Below are 17,909 nucleotides of genomic sequence, written 5' to 3'. Positions count from 1 at the left end.
AGACAACCCACAGAATGGGAGAAAATAGTCACAAACTGTCAATCTAACAAGGGATTCATAACAATATATAAAGAGCTGAAACAACTCAATAGGAAAAAAAAAACCTAACAATCTGATTTAAAAATGGGCAAAAGAGAGTTTCTAAGGATCATGTCTGAGAGTGAGTATTTCTTTTCTTTTTTTTTTTTTCTAAGGCAGAGTCTTGCTCTGTCGCCCAGGCTGGAGTGCAGGGGCACGATTTCGGCTCACTGTAAAGTCTGCCTCCCAGATTCAAGCAATTCTCCTGCCTCAGCCTCCTGAGTAGCTGGGGTTACAGGCGTGGGCCACTACGCCCAGCTAATTTTTGTATTTTTAGTAGAGATGGGGTTTCACCATGTTGATCAGGCTGGTCTCGAACTCCTGACCTCGTGATCTGCCCACCTTGGCCTCCCAAAGTGCTCACCCAGTTGAGATGGAGCCTGAAGGCATCATTGAGAGAAACTGGAATGAGATTGTTGACAGTTTTGATGATAGGAACCTCTTGGAGTTCCTACTCCATGGCTTCTATGCCTATGGTTTTGAGAAGTCCTCTGCCATCCAGCAGCGAGCCACTCTTCTTGTATCAAGGGTTATGATGTGATCACTGAAGCCCTATCTGGGACTGGGAAAATGGCCACTTTTGCCATATACATTCTGCAGTAGATTGAATTAGATCTAAAGACTACCCAGGCCTTGGTTCTAGCACCCACTTGATAATTGGCTCAAAAGATAGAGAAGGTGGTCCTGACACTAGGAGACTACATGGGTGCCTCCTGTCATGCCTGTACTGGGGGCACCAATGTGCATGCTGAGGTGCAGAAACTGCAGGTGGAAGTTCCCCACATCATCGTGGGTATCCCTGGTCACGTGTCTGATATGCTTAACCAGAGATACCTGTCTCCCAAATACATCAAGATATTTGTACTGGACGAAGTCGATGAAATGTTAAGCCATGGATTCAAGGACTCAATCTATGATATATTTCAAAAGCTTAACAGCAACACCCAGGTGGTTTTGCTATCAGACACAAGGCCTTCAGATGTGCTTAAGGTGACCAAGAAGTTCATGAGGGACCCCATTTGGATTCCTGTCAAGAAGGAGGAGTTGATCCTGGAGGGGATCCACCAATTCTACATCAATGTGGAACATAAGGAGTGGAAGTTGAGCACATTGTGTGACTTATATGAAACCGTGACTGTCACCCAGGCAGTCATCTTCATCAACACTGGAAAGAAGGTAGACTGGCTCGGCCGGGTGCAGTGGCTCACGCCTGTAATCCCAGCACTTTGGGAGGCCGAGGCAGGCAGATCACGAGGTCAGGAGATTGAGACCATCCTGGCTAACACAGTGAAACCCCATCTCTCCTAAAAATACAAAAAGAAATTAGCCGGGCGTGGTGGCAGGCACCTGTAGTCCCAGCTACTCGGAGGCTGAGGCAGGAAAATGGCATGAACCCAGGAGGTGGAGCTTGCAGTGAGCCGAGATCTCACCACTGCACTCCAGCCTGGGTGACAGAGCAAGACTCTGTCTCAAAAAAAAAAAAAAAAAAAAAAAAAGAAGAAGGTGGATTGGCTCACTGAGAAGATGCATGCTTGGGACTTCACTGCCATGCATGGAGATATGGACCAAAGGAATGAAATGTGATCATGAGAGAGTTTTGTTCTGGCTCTCACAGAGTATTGATTAGCACTGACCTGCAGCCAGAAGCACTCATGTGCAGCAGGTTTCTTTAGTTATCAACTGTGACCTTCCCACCAACAAGGAAAACTGTATCCACAGAATCGGTTGAGGTGGACAGTTTGGCCATAAGAGTGTGGCTATTAACATGGTGACAGAAGACAACAAGAGGACTCTTTAAGAAACTGAGACCTTATACAACACCTCCATTTAGCAGATGGCCCTCAATTTTGCTGACCTCATCTGAGGGGCTATCCTGCTACCTAGCCCCAGCCAGGATTCAATCTTGGGAAACTGAGGAACAGCAGGAGGCAGAAGGAAAGACAGCCAAGAGATGGACATCTTGTAATTTTTTTCTTTGAATAAATGTCACTTTTTGAGGAAAAAAAAAGGGGGGGGTAAAAGATCTGAACAGGCATTTCTCAAAAGACGACATACAAATGGCAAAGAGATAGATGAAAAAGTGCTCAATATTACTGATTGTCAGCGAAAGGCAGATCAAAACTACAATGTGATATCATCTCACCACAGTTAAAATGTTTTTTATCCAAAAGACAGGCAATAACAAATGCTGGTGAGGATGTGAAGAAAAGGGAACACTTGTGTGCTGTTGGTGGGAATATAAATTAGTATAGCCACTATGAAGAACAGTATGGAGGTTCCTCACAAAACTAAAAATAGAGCTACCATATGATCTATCAATCGTACTGCTAGGTATATAACCAAAAGAAAGGAAATCAGTATATCAAAGAGATAGATACCTGTACTCCCATGTTTGTTGCAGCACTATTCACAATAGCCAGGATTTCGAAACAACCTTTATCCATTTGTCGACAGATGAATGGATAAAGAATATGTGGTACATGACTAGGCACTGTGGCTCACGCCTGTAATTCCAGCACTCTGGGAGGCTGGGGCAGGTGGATTACCTGAGGTCGGGAGTTCGAGACCAGCCTGACCAACATGAAGAAACTCCATCTTTACTAAAAATGCAAAATTAGCCGGGCATGATGGCGCATGCCTGTAATCCCAGCTACTTGGGAGGCTGAGGCAGGAGAATCTCTTAAACCCCAGAGGCGGAGTTTGCGGTAAGCCAAGATTGTGCCATTGCACTCCAGCTTAGGCAACAAGAGTGAAACTCCATCTCACCAAAAAAAAAAAAAAAAGAGAATATGTGGTACATACACACAGTGGAGTGGTATTCAGACATAAAAAAAAAAAAGTCCTGTCATCTGCAACAATATGGATGGAACTAGAGGACATTATGTGTTAAAAAAAATAAAATAAAATAAGCCAGGCACAGAAAGACAAACTTCCCATTTATGAGAGCTAAAAATCAAAACAATTGAACTCATAATGACAGAAAATAGAATGACGTAAGTTACCAGAGGCTGGAAAGAAGGTGGGGGTGGGTGGGTAAAAGTGGGCATGGTTAATGCGTACAAAACCATAATTAGATGGAATGAATAAGATCTGGTCTTTGGTAGTACAACAGGGTGACTACAGTCAACAATAATCTACTGCATATTTGTTTTTTTTTTGAGAAGGAGTCTCGCTCTGTCTCCCAGGCTGGAGTGCAGTGGCACGATCTCGACTCACTGCAAGCTGTGCCTCCCAGGTTCACGCCATTCTCCTGCCTCAGCCTCCCGAGTAGCTGGGACTACAGGCACCCGCCACCATGCCCGGCTAATTTTTTGTATTTTTTTAGTAGAGACGGGGTTTCACCGTGTTAGCCAGGATGGTCTTGATCTCCTGACTTCGTGATCCACCCGTCTCAGCTTCCCAAAGTGCTGGGATTACAGGCTTGAGCCACCGCGCCCGGCCTACTGCGTATTTGTAAATAACTAAAGTATAACTGTAATGTTTAAACAGAAAGAAATGATAAATGCTTGAGGTGATGGATACCCCATTTACCCTGATGTGATTTTACTTACTGTATGCCTATATCAAAATATCTTGGCCAGGCACGGTGGCTCACACCTGTAATCCCAGCACTTTGGGGGCCAAGGCAGGCGGATCATGAAGTCAGGAGTTCGAGACCAGCCTGGCCAATATGGTGAAAACCTGTCTCTACTAAAAATACAAAACTTAGCTGGGTGTGGTGGCACACGCCTGTAGTCCCAGCTACTCAGGAGGCTGAGGCAGGAGAATTGCTTGAACCCGGGAGGCAGAGGTTGCAGTGAGCCGAGATCATACCACTGCACTCTAGCTAGAGCAACAGAGTGAGATGCTGTCAAAAAAAACAAAGCAAAACAAACAAACAAACAAAAACCTCATGTACTCCGTAAATATATTAATATATATCTACTAGGTACCTATAAAAATAAAAATTTAAACAAGGAGTCTTTACAAAAAGACAAATACCCCAAAATTAAAATGGATGGAAATATATAGTTAGCAAGATTAAAAAAAAAAAAAGTTGTCAGTTTAGCCATCAGATTGGCAAAGATTGAAAAGCCTCAATAAAACTTAGTTTTGGGCTTGGCACGGTGACTCATGTCTGTAATCCCAGCACTTTGGGAGACCAAGGCAGGCAGATTGCTTCAGCTCAAGAGTTTGAGACCAGCCCGGGCAACACATCAAAACCCCATCTCTGTCAAAAATACAAAAATTAGCCAGGCGTGGTAGCATATGCCTGTGATCCCAGCTACTCGGGAGGCTAAGGTGGGAGGATCACTTGAGCCCAACAGGTGGAGATTGCAGTGAGCCAAGATTGTGTGTTCCAGCCTGGGCGACAGAGTGAGACCCTGTCTCAAAAAAATGTACATAGTTTTGCAAATTTGGTGTTATCAATGGGAACATAAATGTATATGAACCTTCTTAGTGCATTCTGGCAATCTGTATGAACATGGAATTTAGCTTCGAGAAATTTACCCAAAGAGGTAATTATAAAAGGGCAAAAAGTTGAAGGCACAAGGATATAGCAGGATTTATGAAAGAAAGCCATTGGAAGCAACTTACATGCCATCAAGAGGCTTAATTAAATAAACTAAGGTCATTAAGGATAATGTAGGTTTGTTATAGAAAGATGTTAACATTGCTAGGGAGGGAAATGTAGGTTATAAAACAGCATACATAGTATAATTCAAAAATTTCACATAAATGTATATATTTATAAAGAGATTTCAGAAGGATATTTAGCAAAATGTATACAGTGATAATCTCAAGTAGAGGTAGATTGGGATAACTTCCTTTAAACATGACCACATACATGTTTATCTTCATTTTTACTTTTTACTGTGATCATCTAATGGCTTTTATCTCAAAATTATTTTTATAACTTTCTCAGCATTTTTTTGTAACTATCACTCTTAGATTTTTTTTTTTTTTTTTGAGAGGGAGTCTCACTCTGTCGCTCAGGCTGGAGTGCAGTGGCGTGATCTCGGCTCACTGCAACCTCTGCCTCCCCAGTTCAAGCAATTCTCTGCCTCAGCCTCCCGAGTAGCTAGGATTACAGGTACCCACCACCACGCCCGGCTAATTTTTGTATTTTTAGTAGAGACAGGGTTTCATCATCTTTGCCAGGCAGGTCAGAAAAATATTTTATACATGTCATTTTATAGAGTACGTTACTTATACCACAATGTGGTGAACACATTCATTCACTGAAAAAAAAAAAAAAAAAAACACTACTCTGGTGCATCAAATAATTAGCATCACTAGTAACATATTTCATACATGTATCATTACATAATATAATACTTGCACCATAGTGCCACAGTGTGATGAACATATTCTTTCACCGAAACAATCAGCATGATGATCATCTTTTCTGATTACTATAAACTTAATATTTTTAACTTACAAATTTTTCTGGAATTAACAAAAGAATGTTAAGAACAAGCAACCGCCGGGCATGGGGGCTCATGCCTGTAACCCCAGCACTTTGGAAGGCCAAGATGGGCGGATCATAAGGTCAGGAGTTCGAGACCAGCCTGGCCAACATGGTGAAACCCTGTCTCTACCAAAAATACAAAAATTAGCCAGACCTGGTAGTGCGTGCCTGTAATCCCAGCTACTCAGGAGGCTGAGACAGGAGAATGGCTTGAACCCGAGAGATGGAGGTTGCAGGAGCCGAGATCGTGCCATTGCACTCTAGCCTGGGCAACAGAGCAAGACTCTGTCTCAAAAAAAAAAAAAAAAAAAAAAGAAGAACAAGTAACTCTGTATTAACTTATTTTTGTGGGTTATAAAGAGAGTGAGATTTGGAGAAGTACAACTGACAAAGAAACCTAATAAACCGGACATAAAAGGAAGCCACTTGCCTTCCTCAGGTTAAGCTATAATTTGATTCATTTATGAGGCACAGGAAGGACAAGTATTTTCACTCCATCTTTTTGTGCTGAGTAATATTATACAATAATATGTATCAAAAAGCCATTTATCTGAAATGAAATGTATTCTTGAAACCTATCTACAGAATGTAACAAACAAAACCTTTAACGCAAAACATTCTTCTATATAAACCTAGGAACACACCCAAGTGAATATCACCAGTAAAGTTCCCTAGATTCTGCAGAAATGACAAAGTATGAACAAAGCAATATATTTTCATGCCCTCATAAATTATCAAATGAGCCTCCCCAAAAAATCATAGAAGCAGGGTCATATGGAGAGTCTTTTGCTAGTTTGCCCTCCACTCCCAAACAGGCTAAGTCACTTAAGATACAGATGTGGATAAAGATAATTTTGTACAATGCCATTCTTTAGTCACTAGGTTTCCCACGTTTGGGGTTTACAAAATCTATAAAACCATAGGGTTATGGAACGCAAATAAAATCTGACCCTAAATAATCTTTTCCTTTACCATTGCTGACATTCCTCAAAACCCTAGATCTTTTCTTTCAAAATAATGAAAATTAGCAGGAGGCTCATCAACAACAGACTCCCAGGGTCTCACTGTCAATAAAATCGGTGCCATGAAACAATCAGCGTGCTTCTGGGGAAGAGTGTCTAAGTGGAAACGTAATACACAAAAGGATGATAAACGTTAAAATGTTTTCCTAATTGGGGGAAAAAATTCAACAGCTATTGAAAAAATTCAATAGCTAAAATTCAACAGCTAAATTCAACAGTAAAAGGCTGCCTTTTATTGAACTGTCATGCTATCTCTCCAACAGGCAGGCAGTGGAGACATTCTAAGAGCATTACCTTTGGGAGGAAAATACGACTTGCTTTCAGCTTTGTGAGGCCAGTCTACCACGAGAGGTCCAAACCTGCGAAAGCTGGCAGTGATCTCATCTACAAAACAAAGAAAGAATCTTAGCAAAAGAGAAAAAAATATTGCAATCAGAAAACCAGAATAGCACAAAACATGTCTTTTTAGTTTAAAAAAATGTTTTGAGGGTTGTTTTCTAAAGCATTTTTACAGAAGTGAAACCTACTAAGTGAAATACCATTGCTTGGGTGTACATTTGGTTATTCATTTTTAATCATGTAAAGTGTGTTTCTAACTATAATTCATTTCTTTTCACTGCCAATAAACTTGACATAAAGAATTTGGAAGAAAAATATCTCATATTAAACTAAGGTGACTTCTATGTCAAATAGAAAGATTCTAAAAATAGGAATGTTCTCTGATTTTTAGGAAGAAAGTAAGGTACAGAAAATATTTAAAATATGGTTTCACTTGTATGGAACCTCTAAGATTATTTAAGAAATAGATATGATTCTTTTGGTGAGGAGTAGGGGCAATAAGTAGGTAATTCCATTGGGTGATAAGAAAATGTTGACAGCCAATGCTATCTTTAATAACTACATATTACATACCCTATATAGAAAATATATCAAAAATTATAGATCAACACATTTATATTTTCCTTCTGACATATGACTCAAAGCAGAGGTTATAACCTGACTCCTACTCAGGTTTAGGGTATCACTCTCTCAGCCATGATCTTAAGAATTGTCTTGAAGAAAATCTAATCAATAGATGAGATTAACATGAATACAAGAACAATTTGGAGGAAAATAAGGGTTCAGCTATGTATAACTTTAATGTAGTCTAAAATAACACTACTTTTTGAGACTTTTCTCCTCTCACCATGAAAAAAGGAAATCATAAATTAGAAGTGTGTCATAGCTAGAAAAATGCTGGAAAAACAAGACTGTTAGAATATCAGACAGTATTTTTATATCAGACCCAAAGCCTACTGGAACTAGAGTTGTTTTTTGCTTAAGTTAACTTTGTCACAATTTTATTTCATTCATCCTTTCAACAAATATTTATTGACAACTTACTGTGTGCTAAAATAAACTGGCTTTAGGCATAAGTGAACACTCACTTTTGGACTGATAGCATCTCAAAACTATTATTAAGAAAAATTCGAATTCATTTTCATTCTTTTAAAGAGGGGGATTATGCTTTTTAAAATAGGTATTTGTTTTTATTTATTTATTTACTTATGAGACAGGGTTTCACTCTGTCACCCAGGCTGGAGTTCAGTGGTGTGATCACAGCTCACTGTAACCTCAAACTCCTGAGCTCAAGTGACTTCCCACCTCAGTCTCCCAAGTAGCTGGGAGTACAGGCATGCACCACCATACCCAGCTAATCTTTTTATTTTGTAGAGACAGGGTCTTGCTATGTTGCCCAGGCTGGTTTTGAACCCCTGGGCTCAAGTAATCCTCCCACCTTGGCCTCCCAAAGTACTGGGATTATAGGCGTGAGCCACTGCACTGGCCAGTATTTATATTAAAACGTGAGATGGTCTGGTGTGATGGACATGAGCAAAAGCTCTGGAATCTAATTGAATTTGAGTTGTAACTGCACCATCAGCTATATAACCCTGAACAAATTATTTCTCTCTGATCCTCAGTTTCCTTATCTATAAAATGGAGATGCTAGGATATCCTTATAAGACAGCTATGAGGATTAAATGAGATAATGTAACATGAAGTACTTAGTACAATAATAGACTATTACTTTCTAATCTACCAAATAGTCTCACCTCCTATACACTAAGATATAAATGTCCTAAAGTTGACTTGGAAAGGAGAGGCAGGGTCAGAACACACAAAGAACAAACTCAGCCTTTGCAAAATCATTAATGAATGCATAGTACCTTCATCAATATCAGGAGGAAGGCCTCCAACAAACACCTTTCTAGAGTAGCGTTCTACTCGTTCCCCATTTTGACAGCGAGTGGGAGAACTTAAGCCAGATGACAAGGCCTGATCGCCATGGCTGTCGTCCAGGAAGGCATCTTCAAAGGGAAAGAGAGAAGATCGACCTGAAACAAATGTGGGAGTTTCTATAATTAAAATTATTTTCTAGGACAATAAATGCTCTATTAGAAGCCCGAAGTGCAGAGAGAAGCATACAAAAAAAAAAGTGTCCTGAGCTGTGGCTTTTCCAAAATTACCAGGACTGAAGATTACCAGATCTAGATAACTTTTTATCATCATTTTTGTGTGAGGGTATGCACAGCCTTGGGATGACCAGATTGCTAACTAAAGAAAAAGAATCGTCCAAGTGGGCATGGTGGCTCATGCCTGTAATCCCAGCACTTTGGGAGGCTGAGGTGGGTGCATCACCTGAGGTCAGGAGTTCGAGACCAGCCTGGCTAACATGGCAAAACCCTGTCTCTACTAAAAATATAAAAATTAGCCAGACATGGTGGTGCATGACTGTAATCCCGGCTACTCAGGAGGCTGAGGCAGGAGAATCGCTTGAACCCAAACCCGGGAGGTGGAGGTTGCAGTGAGCCAAGATCATGCCATTGCACTCCAGCCCGAGTGACAAGAGTGAAACTCAGTCTCATAAAAAAAAAAAAAAAAAAAAAAAAAAACAACAACAACAAAAAAAAAAACATCAAAATTTCAGTGGTTTCCTTGCTAAAAAATCACTACATTTTACTCATTCAGTCTCTATCATAGACACTAGGAATATATTCAGCAGCTTTTTTTTTTTTCTTTCTTTAGTCATTTCTTAAAATAAATGGACAAAGTAATCCCTATCCACAGATTTTTATCTGCTCTTTACAGTATCCTCAGAGGTTTAGTTCTAAAGAGTGGTCCTGATAGCCAAGGGAATACAAAACTGGTGACAGAGGCTGATAACTTCTTTTCTAATAGCAGAACTAAAGATCATCAAGTTTTCCTTGTCATTCCAAGCTACTCTAATTTGGAAATAAACATATGCAATAATAAAGGACAGGGTAAATAAACGAAAACACACAACTTAAGATGTGGGAGTATAAATGTGGATGTGGTTATGAAACCCTTAACCCTACTAATTTAGGCTATATTTTATATCACTCAAAAAATATATAAAAAGAAATGAAAAAAGAATTATTTTCATTAACTTTATAGCCAAATAAAGTTTGTAGAGCAAAAGTACCTACCCACTCCACATGACTATAAGAAAGATAACAACAGTTAGAGTCAGCAGTAAATTTACCAGCAGTAAATATAATACAATAATGCCATTTGGCATTACAAAATAAAATCTAAATTTAAAATTAAATATATTTCCTGTTTGAGTCAGTGACTTCCTAGTAAAACTTTCCACTAGGTTCCACTCTAAAAATGAATCATTAGAGCATTCTAACTTTTGGGAGGGAAAAGGAAAATTCCCCTCTAAAGTAAATTCATATACTCTTAAAAAAAAAAAAAAAAAAAAAGAGCAGTGTCTTCCCCATTTAGTCTATCCTATCTTTATTTCCCTGAAACCTAGGTTTTTGTGTCCCATTCTATCAATAGCCCTTAGAAAAACACTGAACATGTAATTCTTTTACAAAAAAGTTAAAGTTATTAGTATAACTCTGGTTATTTCGTGAACAACCCAGTTAGTGTAAGAAAGACACTGTTTTAATGCTAGGAGTTAAATAAAAAGACCAAAGAATTTTTTGTTCAGTTTTCCCCAGCTTAGCTACAAAGAAACAGAACAAAATCTGTCATCTCATGCCACCTATCTTTTTTAGCCTGGCAGCAACAAACAATAGACAGTAAATTCTCATCCCTTGATGTTTGTTTTGATCACTGGGGGTGAAAGAAATACATTTGCAGCAACTATAAGCAAAAAGAGCTTCCCAAAAACATCCAGTGACATCCTCCTAGAGCTGACAGGTTTGCTTTATTCCATAGACCACACTCAGTGAATTACATGCCTACTCAGTGTCAGGCACATGCGCAAATCAGCATTTCCCACTGAGTGTTCCTAACTCCACCTCTTACCTTCAACACTAGTAACATTAGATACTCAGAAAACAAGAGCTGGGGAAAGGGAAAAGAAATAATCTGGAAAAAAAAAAATGCATATGTTATGCCTTTCCACCTCAGAAAATAAAAGGCTATGAAAAGTTCTACAGTAAAGAAACATTAACTGGCCAGGCATGGTGGCTATATCTGTAGACCCAGCACTTTGGGAGGCCAAGGCAGGTGGATCACTTGATTCCAGGAGTTCAAGAGCAGCCTGGGCAACATGGTGAACCCCTGTCTCTACAAAAAATACAAAACTTAGCCGGGCGTGGTAATGCGTATCTGTAGTCCCAGCTACTGGGGAAGCTGAGGTGGGAGGATCGCTTGAGTCCAGGAGGTAGAGGTTGCAGTGAGCTGAGACCACACCACTGCACACCAGCCTGGGTGACACAGTGAGACCCCATCTCAAAATTAAAAAACAACATTGCCAGGCGCCGTGGCTCACGCTTGTAACCTCAGCACTTTGGGAGGCCGAGGCGGGCGGATCATGAAGTCAGGAGATCGAGACCACAGTGAAATCCCGTCTCTATTAAAAATACAAAAAATTAGCCGAGCATGGTGGTGGGCACCTGTAGTCCCAGTTACTCGGAGATGCTGAGGCAGGAGAATGGCATGAACCCAGGAGGCGGAGCTTGCAGTGAGCTGAGATCGCGCCACTGCACTCCAGCCTGGGAACACGGCGAGACTCCGTCTCAAAAAAAAAAAAAAAAAAAACCAACATTAACTTACTCCAGCATTACCCAGATGTTAAAGTAACCCTTCACTATACAAAACTCAGTGGAAAACACTTGAGGAAATATTCACCCATATTTCAGTGACACCAAACAAATAAGATATTTCCTTGCCAAAGGAATCACAGTCTGGTGGGGGAGACAGGCAAGTACATATATAATTATAAAACTGATATGCTAAGAGAAGACTTTACCAAGTGACACAAGAGCACAATTTACTACCCTCCTGGAGATTGGCGGGGAGAGATTTTTAGAGTATTTTCACAAGAGGGCCATTTTGAGCAGAATCTTGTCACAGTGGGAATTTCTGAAGTAAAAGAACAAGAAGCCACAGAGCAAGTACTGTCAAAACAGCTCTTGATCTTTCCCTCCAAAACTGCTCCTTCTCTAGTAGTCCCTAAACTCTCAATAAAAATGCTGATTATCCGGCCAGGCGCGGTGGCTCAAGCCTGTAATCCCAGCACTTTGGGAGGCGGAGACGGGCGGATCACAAGGTCAGGAGATCGAGACCATCCTGGCTAACACGGTGAAACCCCGTCTCTACTAAAAATACAAAAAAACTAGCCGGGCGAGGTGGCGGGCGCCTGTAGTCCCAGCTACTCCGGCGGCTGAGGCAGGAGAATGGCCTAAACCCGGGAGGCGGAGCTTGCAGTGTGCTGAGATCCGGCCACTGCACACTCCAGCCCCGGCGACAGAGCAAGACTCCGTCTCAAAAAAAAAAAAAAAAATGCTGATTATCCACACTGGATTCAATCCAGAAACCTAGAAATCATCCTTGACATCTCCCTTTCTCTTATACTCCATGTCAAATCCATCTCTCACTAAGTCCTGCCAATTCAAGCAGACTAAATAGTCTGTTTAGTCTACTGACTTCTACCTTGTACCCCACAATGCTTTCTCCACAAAACAGCCAAAGGTACTACTGTCAAACATTAATTTGAACATGTAAGCACAGTCCTCATCCCATCCTCAAAAGCCCTCAATGATTTCCCACTACTTTTTGGATAAAGTACAAAAACATAACTGTCAACTGCAAGGCCTCTGCACACCTCTTCTACATCACAGTTGCTGCCTCTCCCTCTTGCTCACTAACTGCCAATCACACAGACCTCCTTCGTATTTCCGATTATTCCTCCTTGCTGCAGGCCATAAGGACAATGTGTTCCTTCTACCTAAAACAAACATACCCTTTTCAACTCTCCAATTTTCTAATTAATTCCTATTAATTCTTCAGGTCTCAGCTGAAAAGTCTTCCTCAGATCAAACTCTCCTAAGCCTTTAGATTAGGTTAGATTCCCTTTTCTATCCACACACAGCCCCCTGTACTTCTCCTTCGTAACACTTTCCCCAAGGACTATTATGCCATTTGGATGCATTTTTATTGAGTATCTCTTTCCCTAACCCTATTAAATTGTAAACTCTATTAGGATGGGACCAATTTAATCTTGTTCACCACTGTATCTTCCTGCCCTAATTAGGTCACATAGAAGGCACACCAAAAATGTTAAATGTGAGGCAGCATCCAGGGAAGGAAAATAGTATGTGCAAAGGCATGTGGCTGCAAATCTATGATGAAACAGAATACACAGGTGTGAGAATGACAGAGATGTAACCATGTCCTAGAAAACTGAGACCTTTCCTATTGCTTTTATTTGGTCAGGCATTAATGTTCTACATTACAAAATGGAAAAAATTATTTTCCCACTTTTCAAATTTAATATTTATTTGAATACTGTTTTTTTGTTTTGTTTTGTTGTTTTTTGTTTTGTTTTGTTTTTTGTTTTTGAGACACAGTCTCGCTCTGTCACCCAAGCTAGAGTGCAGTGGCACAATCTTGGCTCACTGCCACCTCTGCCTCCCAGGTTCAAAGGATTCTTCTGCCTCAGCCTCCCCAGTAGCTGGGATTACAGGCATGTGCCACCACACCTGGCTTATTTTTCTGTTTTTAGTAGAGACAGGGTTTCACCAAGTTGGCCAGACTGGTCTCGAACTCCTGACCTCAAGTGATCTGCCTCTCTCCGCCTCCCAAAGTGCTGGGATTACAGGTGTGAGCCACTGTGCCCAGCTCTAATACTAGCTTTTTTTGAACTACACTAACTCCATACAGACCATTGATATTCTCACCTAATCCATCTTCTGTCCTGTCAGAATGACTTCTCTAAGATATCTGTGACCGTGTTAGTCCTCTAACCAAAATCCTACCATAACTTCTATTACTTCCACCAACATTTTGAACTCAGGGAGAGGGTGGATGAGGTGAGAGTCTGAAGAAATCTGTGACTGTCCAGATGAGACATGAGGAAGTCTTGAATCAGAGCAGTGAAAGAGAAAAGAAGCAGATGTGGAAGACATTCTGGCACAAAAAGAACTTTCTGCATGGTCAACATAACCACAGCTCAGAGTATTTTGGCAAAGAAAACAAAATCAAGAGTTGTAAAAATTTGGACAGTTTTATTAAGTGGTTATGGGTAATTAAGAAATTTCCCAAGGTTTTAAAACCAAACCTCTGTCTTACTATTAGTATTTAGAGTACTAGAGACTTTAGCAATAAAATAAAGTTGCCCTTGGAAATGAAACTGCTAAGAACTAATGCATAAATGATATTTCTCTAAGTGTGGGTAATAATTAAGAATATAGGTATGAGAGCCCAATCCCTAGATCTACTAATCTGAATCTGTGGGGGTCAGGCTTGAAAATCTGAATTTGCACAAATTTTCCCAGTGATTCCTATACTCAAGTTTAAGAATCACTGAGGTGGAGATCATTTGTCTGCTACAGGCAGTCATTGAGAGAGATTTTGTGTGAAGTATATGCAGCCCTGGGAAATATCCAAGTTCAATCAAGTTAAGGAAAGTATATTCTCAACACTGGAATGTAAAATCTATAACCTACTCATCCTTACTGTAACGTGACTGCCTGAAGTGCTGGCAGAACAAAAAGTCTGCAGAAAGGATTTAAAAGACAGAATTATAGAGTAAGAGCTTGTAGTGTTTACCCAGTGCAGACCGACAAGAGATACAGTAACTTTATCATACTATGTAGGCTTATTCCTCCAGGGGACAGAATGGTTCACCTGGTATTTCCAGAGCTTGAAAATAATCTATTTCCCTCTGCTCTCTCTCTCTTTTTTTTTAAATATAGAGATGGGGTCTCACTAGGTTGCCCAGGTTGGTCTTGAACTCCTGGGCTCTAGTTATCTTCCTGCCTGGGCTCCCAAAGTGCTGGGATCACAGGCACGAGCCAACACTTCTGGTCCCTCTGCTCTTATTATAAGCTCCTGAAGGACTATTGTTAAATTCAGGACTCTGCTATTGTGAAGGGGTGACTCTTGAGCTTGTAGACAGTCAGTTACTGAAATTTCATTTCTATATGCATCCAGCTCCATGAGAAAACTGGTATTCTGATTTGTCCAGTAATCCCTTGGGAGGATGGTATTCATGCATTCAGTTGATTGGCATAAATCCATCTCCAAAACAAATCATCCCTGAGAAGTCGGGAAAAGTTTAGTTCCTGGACATGTGTTACTAGAAACTGAAAATTTAAGAGGCTGCACCTAAATTGTGCCCCAGGAGGAGTCTTGCTTCACTAACTAGCATCTCTCTGACATATTTCTTTTTTTTAAGGAAAACATTTCCAAGACCAAAATGTGTTAAGCAAGCCACATTACTTATCAAAAATCATATTTCTATGTGAGGAGAATATAAACCTGCTTTAGAACACCATGATACGGCCACATAAAGTACGTATATTCAATATTTCAATAAAAGCAGGAGAAAGGTTTCTCAAATGCTGCAAGTTGGCCATTTGGCTTTCCACCAATGGTCTGGTTCTCTGATATCTATTTCAATTAGTATCTATAATTAGTTTTTGGTCCAGTAATTGGACAAATCATCTCTGAATGTGGAGATGGCTTAAAACCAAACGAGCTTGCAGGAAAAGTGCCAAACAGAAGACTTGTAAAGCATTAGTTAAGCATGGAAGGCTTGTCCAAGATAATTCCTCCCCGGAAGGTTCCCTTTCCTTCAGCAAATGATGGAAAAACAAAAGTCCATTGGCCAAACTATGCTGTCAAAGCTGCTGGGACCTCACCTCTGAGCTCCCACCAAGGCCTCTGCCATCACTCCAGCAGCTCCAGGGTACCTCTGGCCCAGCACTTCTATTCCAAGCCTGACTCTTTTCATTTTAGTCTTGCAAGTAGCTCAGAAATCGGTCACTTTGGGGGTTTAAGAAAAAGGAATTATGAGGCATAACTCCCTCATAAAATACATATATATTCCCTAGAAGTCAAGATAGGTTCCAGCCTAGTGTCCAGTATGTGATTTTGAACAAAAAACATTTCACTTATGGTCTCATTTGCATAATGAGAGAGTTTAACTAGATGACAGGCTTTCAGATCCCTGGGGACAGGAGAATCCCTTTTATTACATAGAAATCTTACATAAATATAGATTTACTTCATATTAATATCTGGTATTTCTTAGGCATCACAAACTTAATGTGTTTACAAGTGAACTTTTGACATCTACCTTAAACTTATTCTCTCCCAGTCCCATTTCAATATGTGGCATTACAATTAACCCAATCACTCAAGCCAGAATCTCAAAATCATTTTTGAGTTTTCCTTCTTATTTACTCTCCAAGGTTAATTCAGCAACCTGACACCATCTGTTAAATGCTACTGTTGATCCCATTCTCCAAGATACATCTTTAATTTGTTCACTTCTCTCCAACTCCACTGCCATCACCCTATCCTAACTATCCTCATCTCATGCCTAACATCACCTCCTAACCAGGCAACCCACTTCTCTTTCCACTCCACTCCAAACAGCAACCAGATGTGCTCTTTTAAAAAACATAAATCCAATCACTGGACCTTGCTCTAAAGTTTCAAAGATTTCCTCTTGTACTCGGACCAAGTTCAAAATCCTTACCAGGAGCTAATATCCAGCAAGATCAGATTCTCTTTCCTTCCTCCAAACTCATCTTAAGACATACTCCTCCATCACCTACCAAGCATCAGCCATTCTAGGCTTCCTCAAAGTAAGCCCTTTCTTGCCTCAAGCCTTTTTTTTTTTAAAGAAACATGACTTTTTCAAAATATAATTCTCATATTATACAATTGATCCATTTAATCCAAATTGATCCATTTAATCCATTAGCAGTCCCTCTTCATTTTCCCCCAACCTCTCAGCCCTAGGCGACCAATAATCTCCATTTTGTCTCAATACATCTGTCTATTCTGGACACTTCATATAAACGGTATCATACAAATATGTGACTTTTGAGATTGGCTTCTTTCACTTAGTGTAATGTTTTCGAGGTTTATGTTGCAGCATGTATCTGTACTTTGCCTCAAGCCTTTTACAAATGCAGTTCCTTCCACCTTCCCCTTTTAAACTACCTATCTGTCTCATAATATCTGAAATTCCCTTTAAAATATTCCCGGGGAGAAAGGGAAGAGAATATATGAAACAAAACTGGCAAAATGCTGATAATAATTGAAGCTGATGATAGATATATTGGTGGTCATTAAAGTATTCTATATTTGTATATATTTGAAAATTTCCTTAATAAAAAAAAAGTTTTAGATAGCTGTCCCTCCATCCTTTCAGTTTGTTTAAATATCACCTCTTCAGAGGTGACCTCCCTACCTTGGAGGGACTCCCCTATTCTTTTCTGCCTAGTATTTATCACGACTGTTAAGAATAAAAATATTAGTTTCACTTATTTATTGTCTCTCTCCCTACTAGAGTGACCATTGAGCAATGTCAGAGACCACATCTGAAGTCTAGTACAGTATAGGTATGAAAACACTTAATGAGCAAAATTTGGGTGGAAGGCCCAGAAAATCCCTCCTTCAGTCTTTCTTTTGGTCCCTCCCAGATTAACTTCCCATAAAAGTGAAAAACTAGTCATCTTCCCCTCACTATTGTCTGTGCTCAAATTTTCCTATTACTATGAGCAGTAACATTTTCAGATATTATAACCATGAACATTCAGAAAATTCTCCGATTCATGTCCATGTTTTATTCTAGAATCATCCGTACCCTTAAACAAGCAAGCTCATACAACTGGGTTTGAATTAGCAGGATGGCATGCTTCTAGCATGGTCTCACTGGAATAGCTGATCTCTCTTCCCTTAAGCAGGCTTTTGACAGAAATACTCAACATCAACTCAGCACACAAGTTTGTCTGATTGGATTTTAGAACTTTTGTTATCAATTAAGTAACCAATTAATATCAATATATTTTTATGAACTAAATATATGCAGGAGTACATTT

At 40.0% G+C, this 17,909-nt stretch overlaps 1 protein-coding gene and 1 pseudogene across 4 annotated transcripts in view; one reads left to right on the top strand and one right to left on the bottom strand.

Annotated features, from left to right (window-relative positions):
• The window catches only part of CPEB3 (cytoplasmic polyadenylation element binding protein 3), a 256,834-nt gene that overhangs the window by 101,758 nt on the left and 137,167 nt on the right, over positions 1-17,909 (bottom strand). For all 4 annotated transcript variants that reach the window (XM_023226243.1, XM_023226245.1, XM_023226246.1 and 1 more), the window contains exons 5-6: positions 8,760-8,927; positions 6,847-6,936 (exon numbers count right to left, since the gene is read on the bottom strand). In XM_023226243.1, the coding sequence (XP_023082011.1) occupies positions 6,847-6,936; positions 8,760-8,927 (258 nt within the window). The remainder of the gene's footprint in view (positions 1-6,846; positions 6,937-8,759; positions 8,928-17,909) is intronic.
• On the top strand, positions 452-1,827 carry LOC111552158 (annotated as a pseudogene).

This window comes from Piliocolobus tephrosceles, chromosome 9 (assembly GCF_002776525.5).
Source record: "Piliocolobus tephrosceles isolate RC106 chromosome 9, ASM277652v3, whole genome shotgun sequence".
Taxonomy (NCBI): Eukaryota; Metazoa; Chordata; class Mammalia; order Primates; family Cercopithecidae; genus Piliocolobus; species Piliocolobus tephrosceles.
The sequence above is the reverse complement of the archived record's forward strand: the minus strand, read 5'-3'. Positions and strand labels throughout refer to the sequence as shown.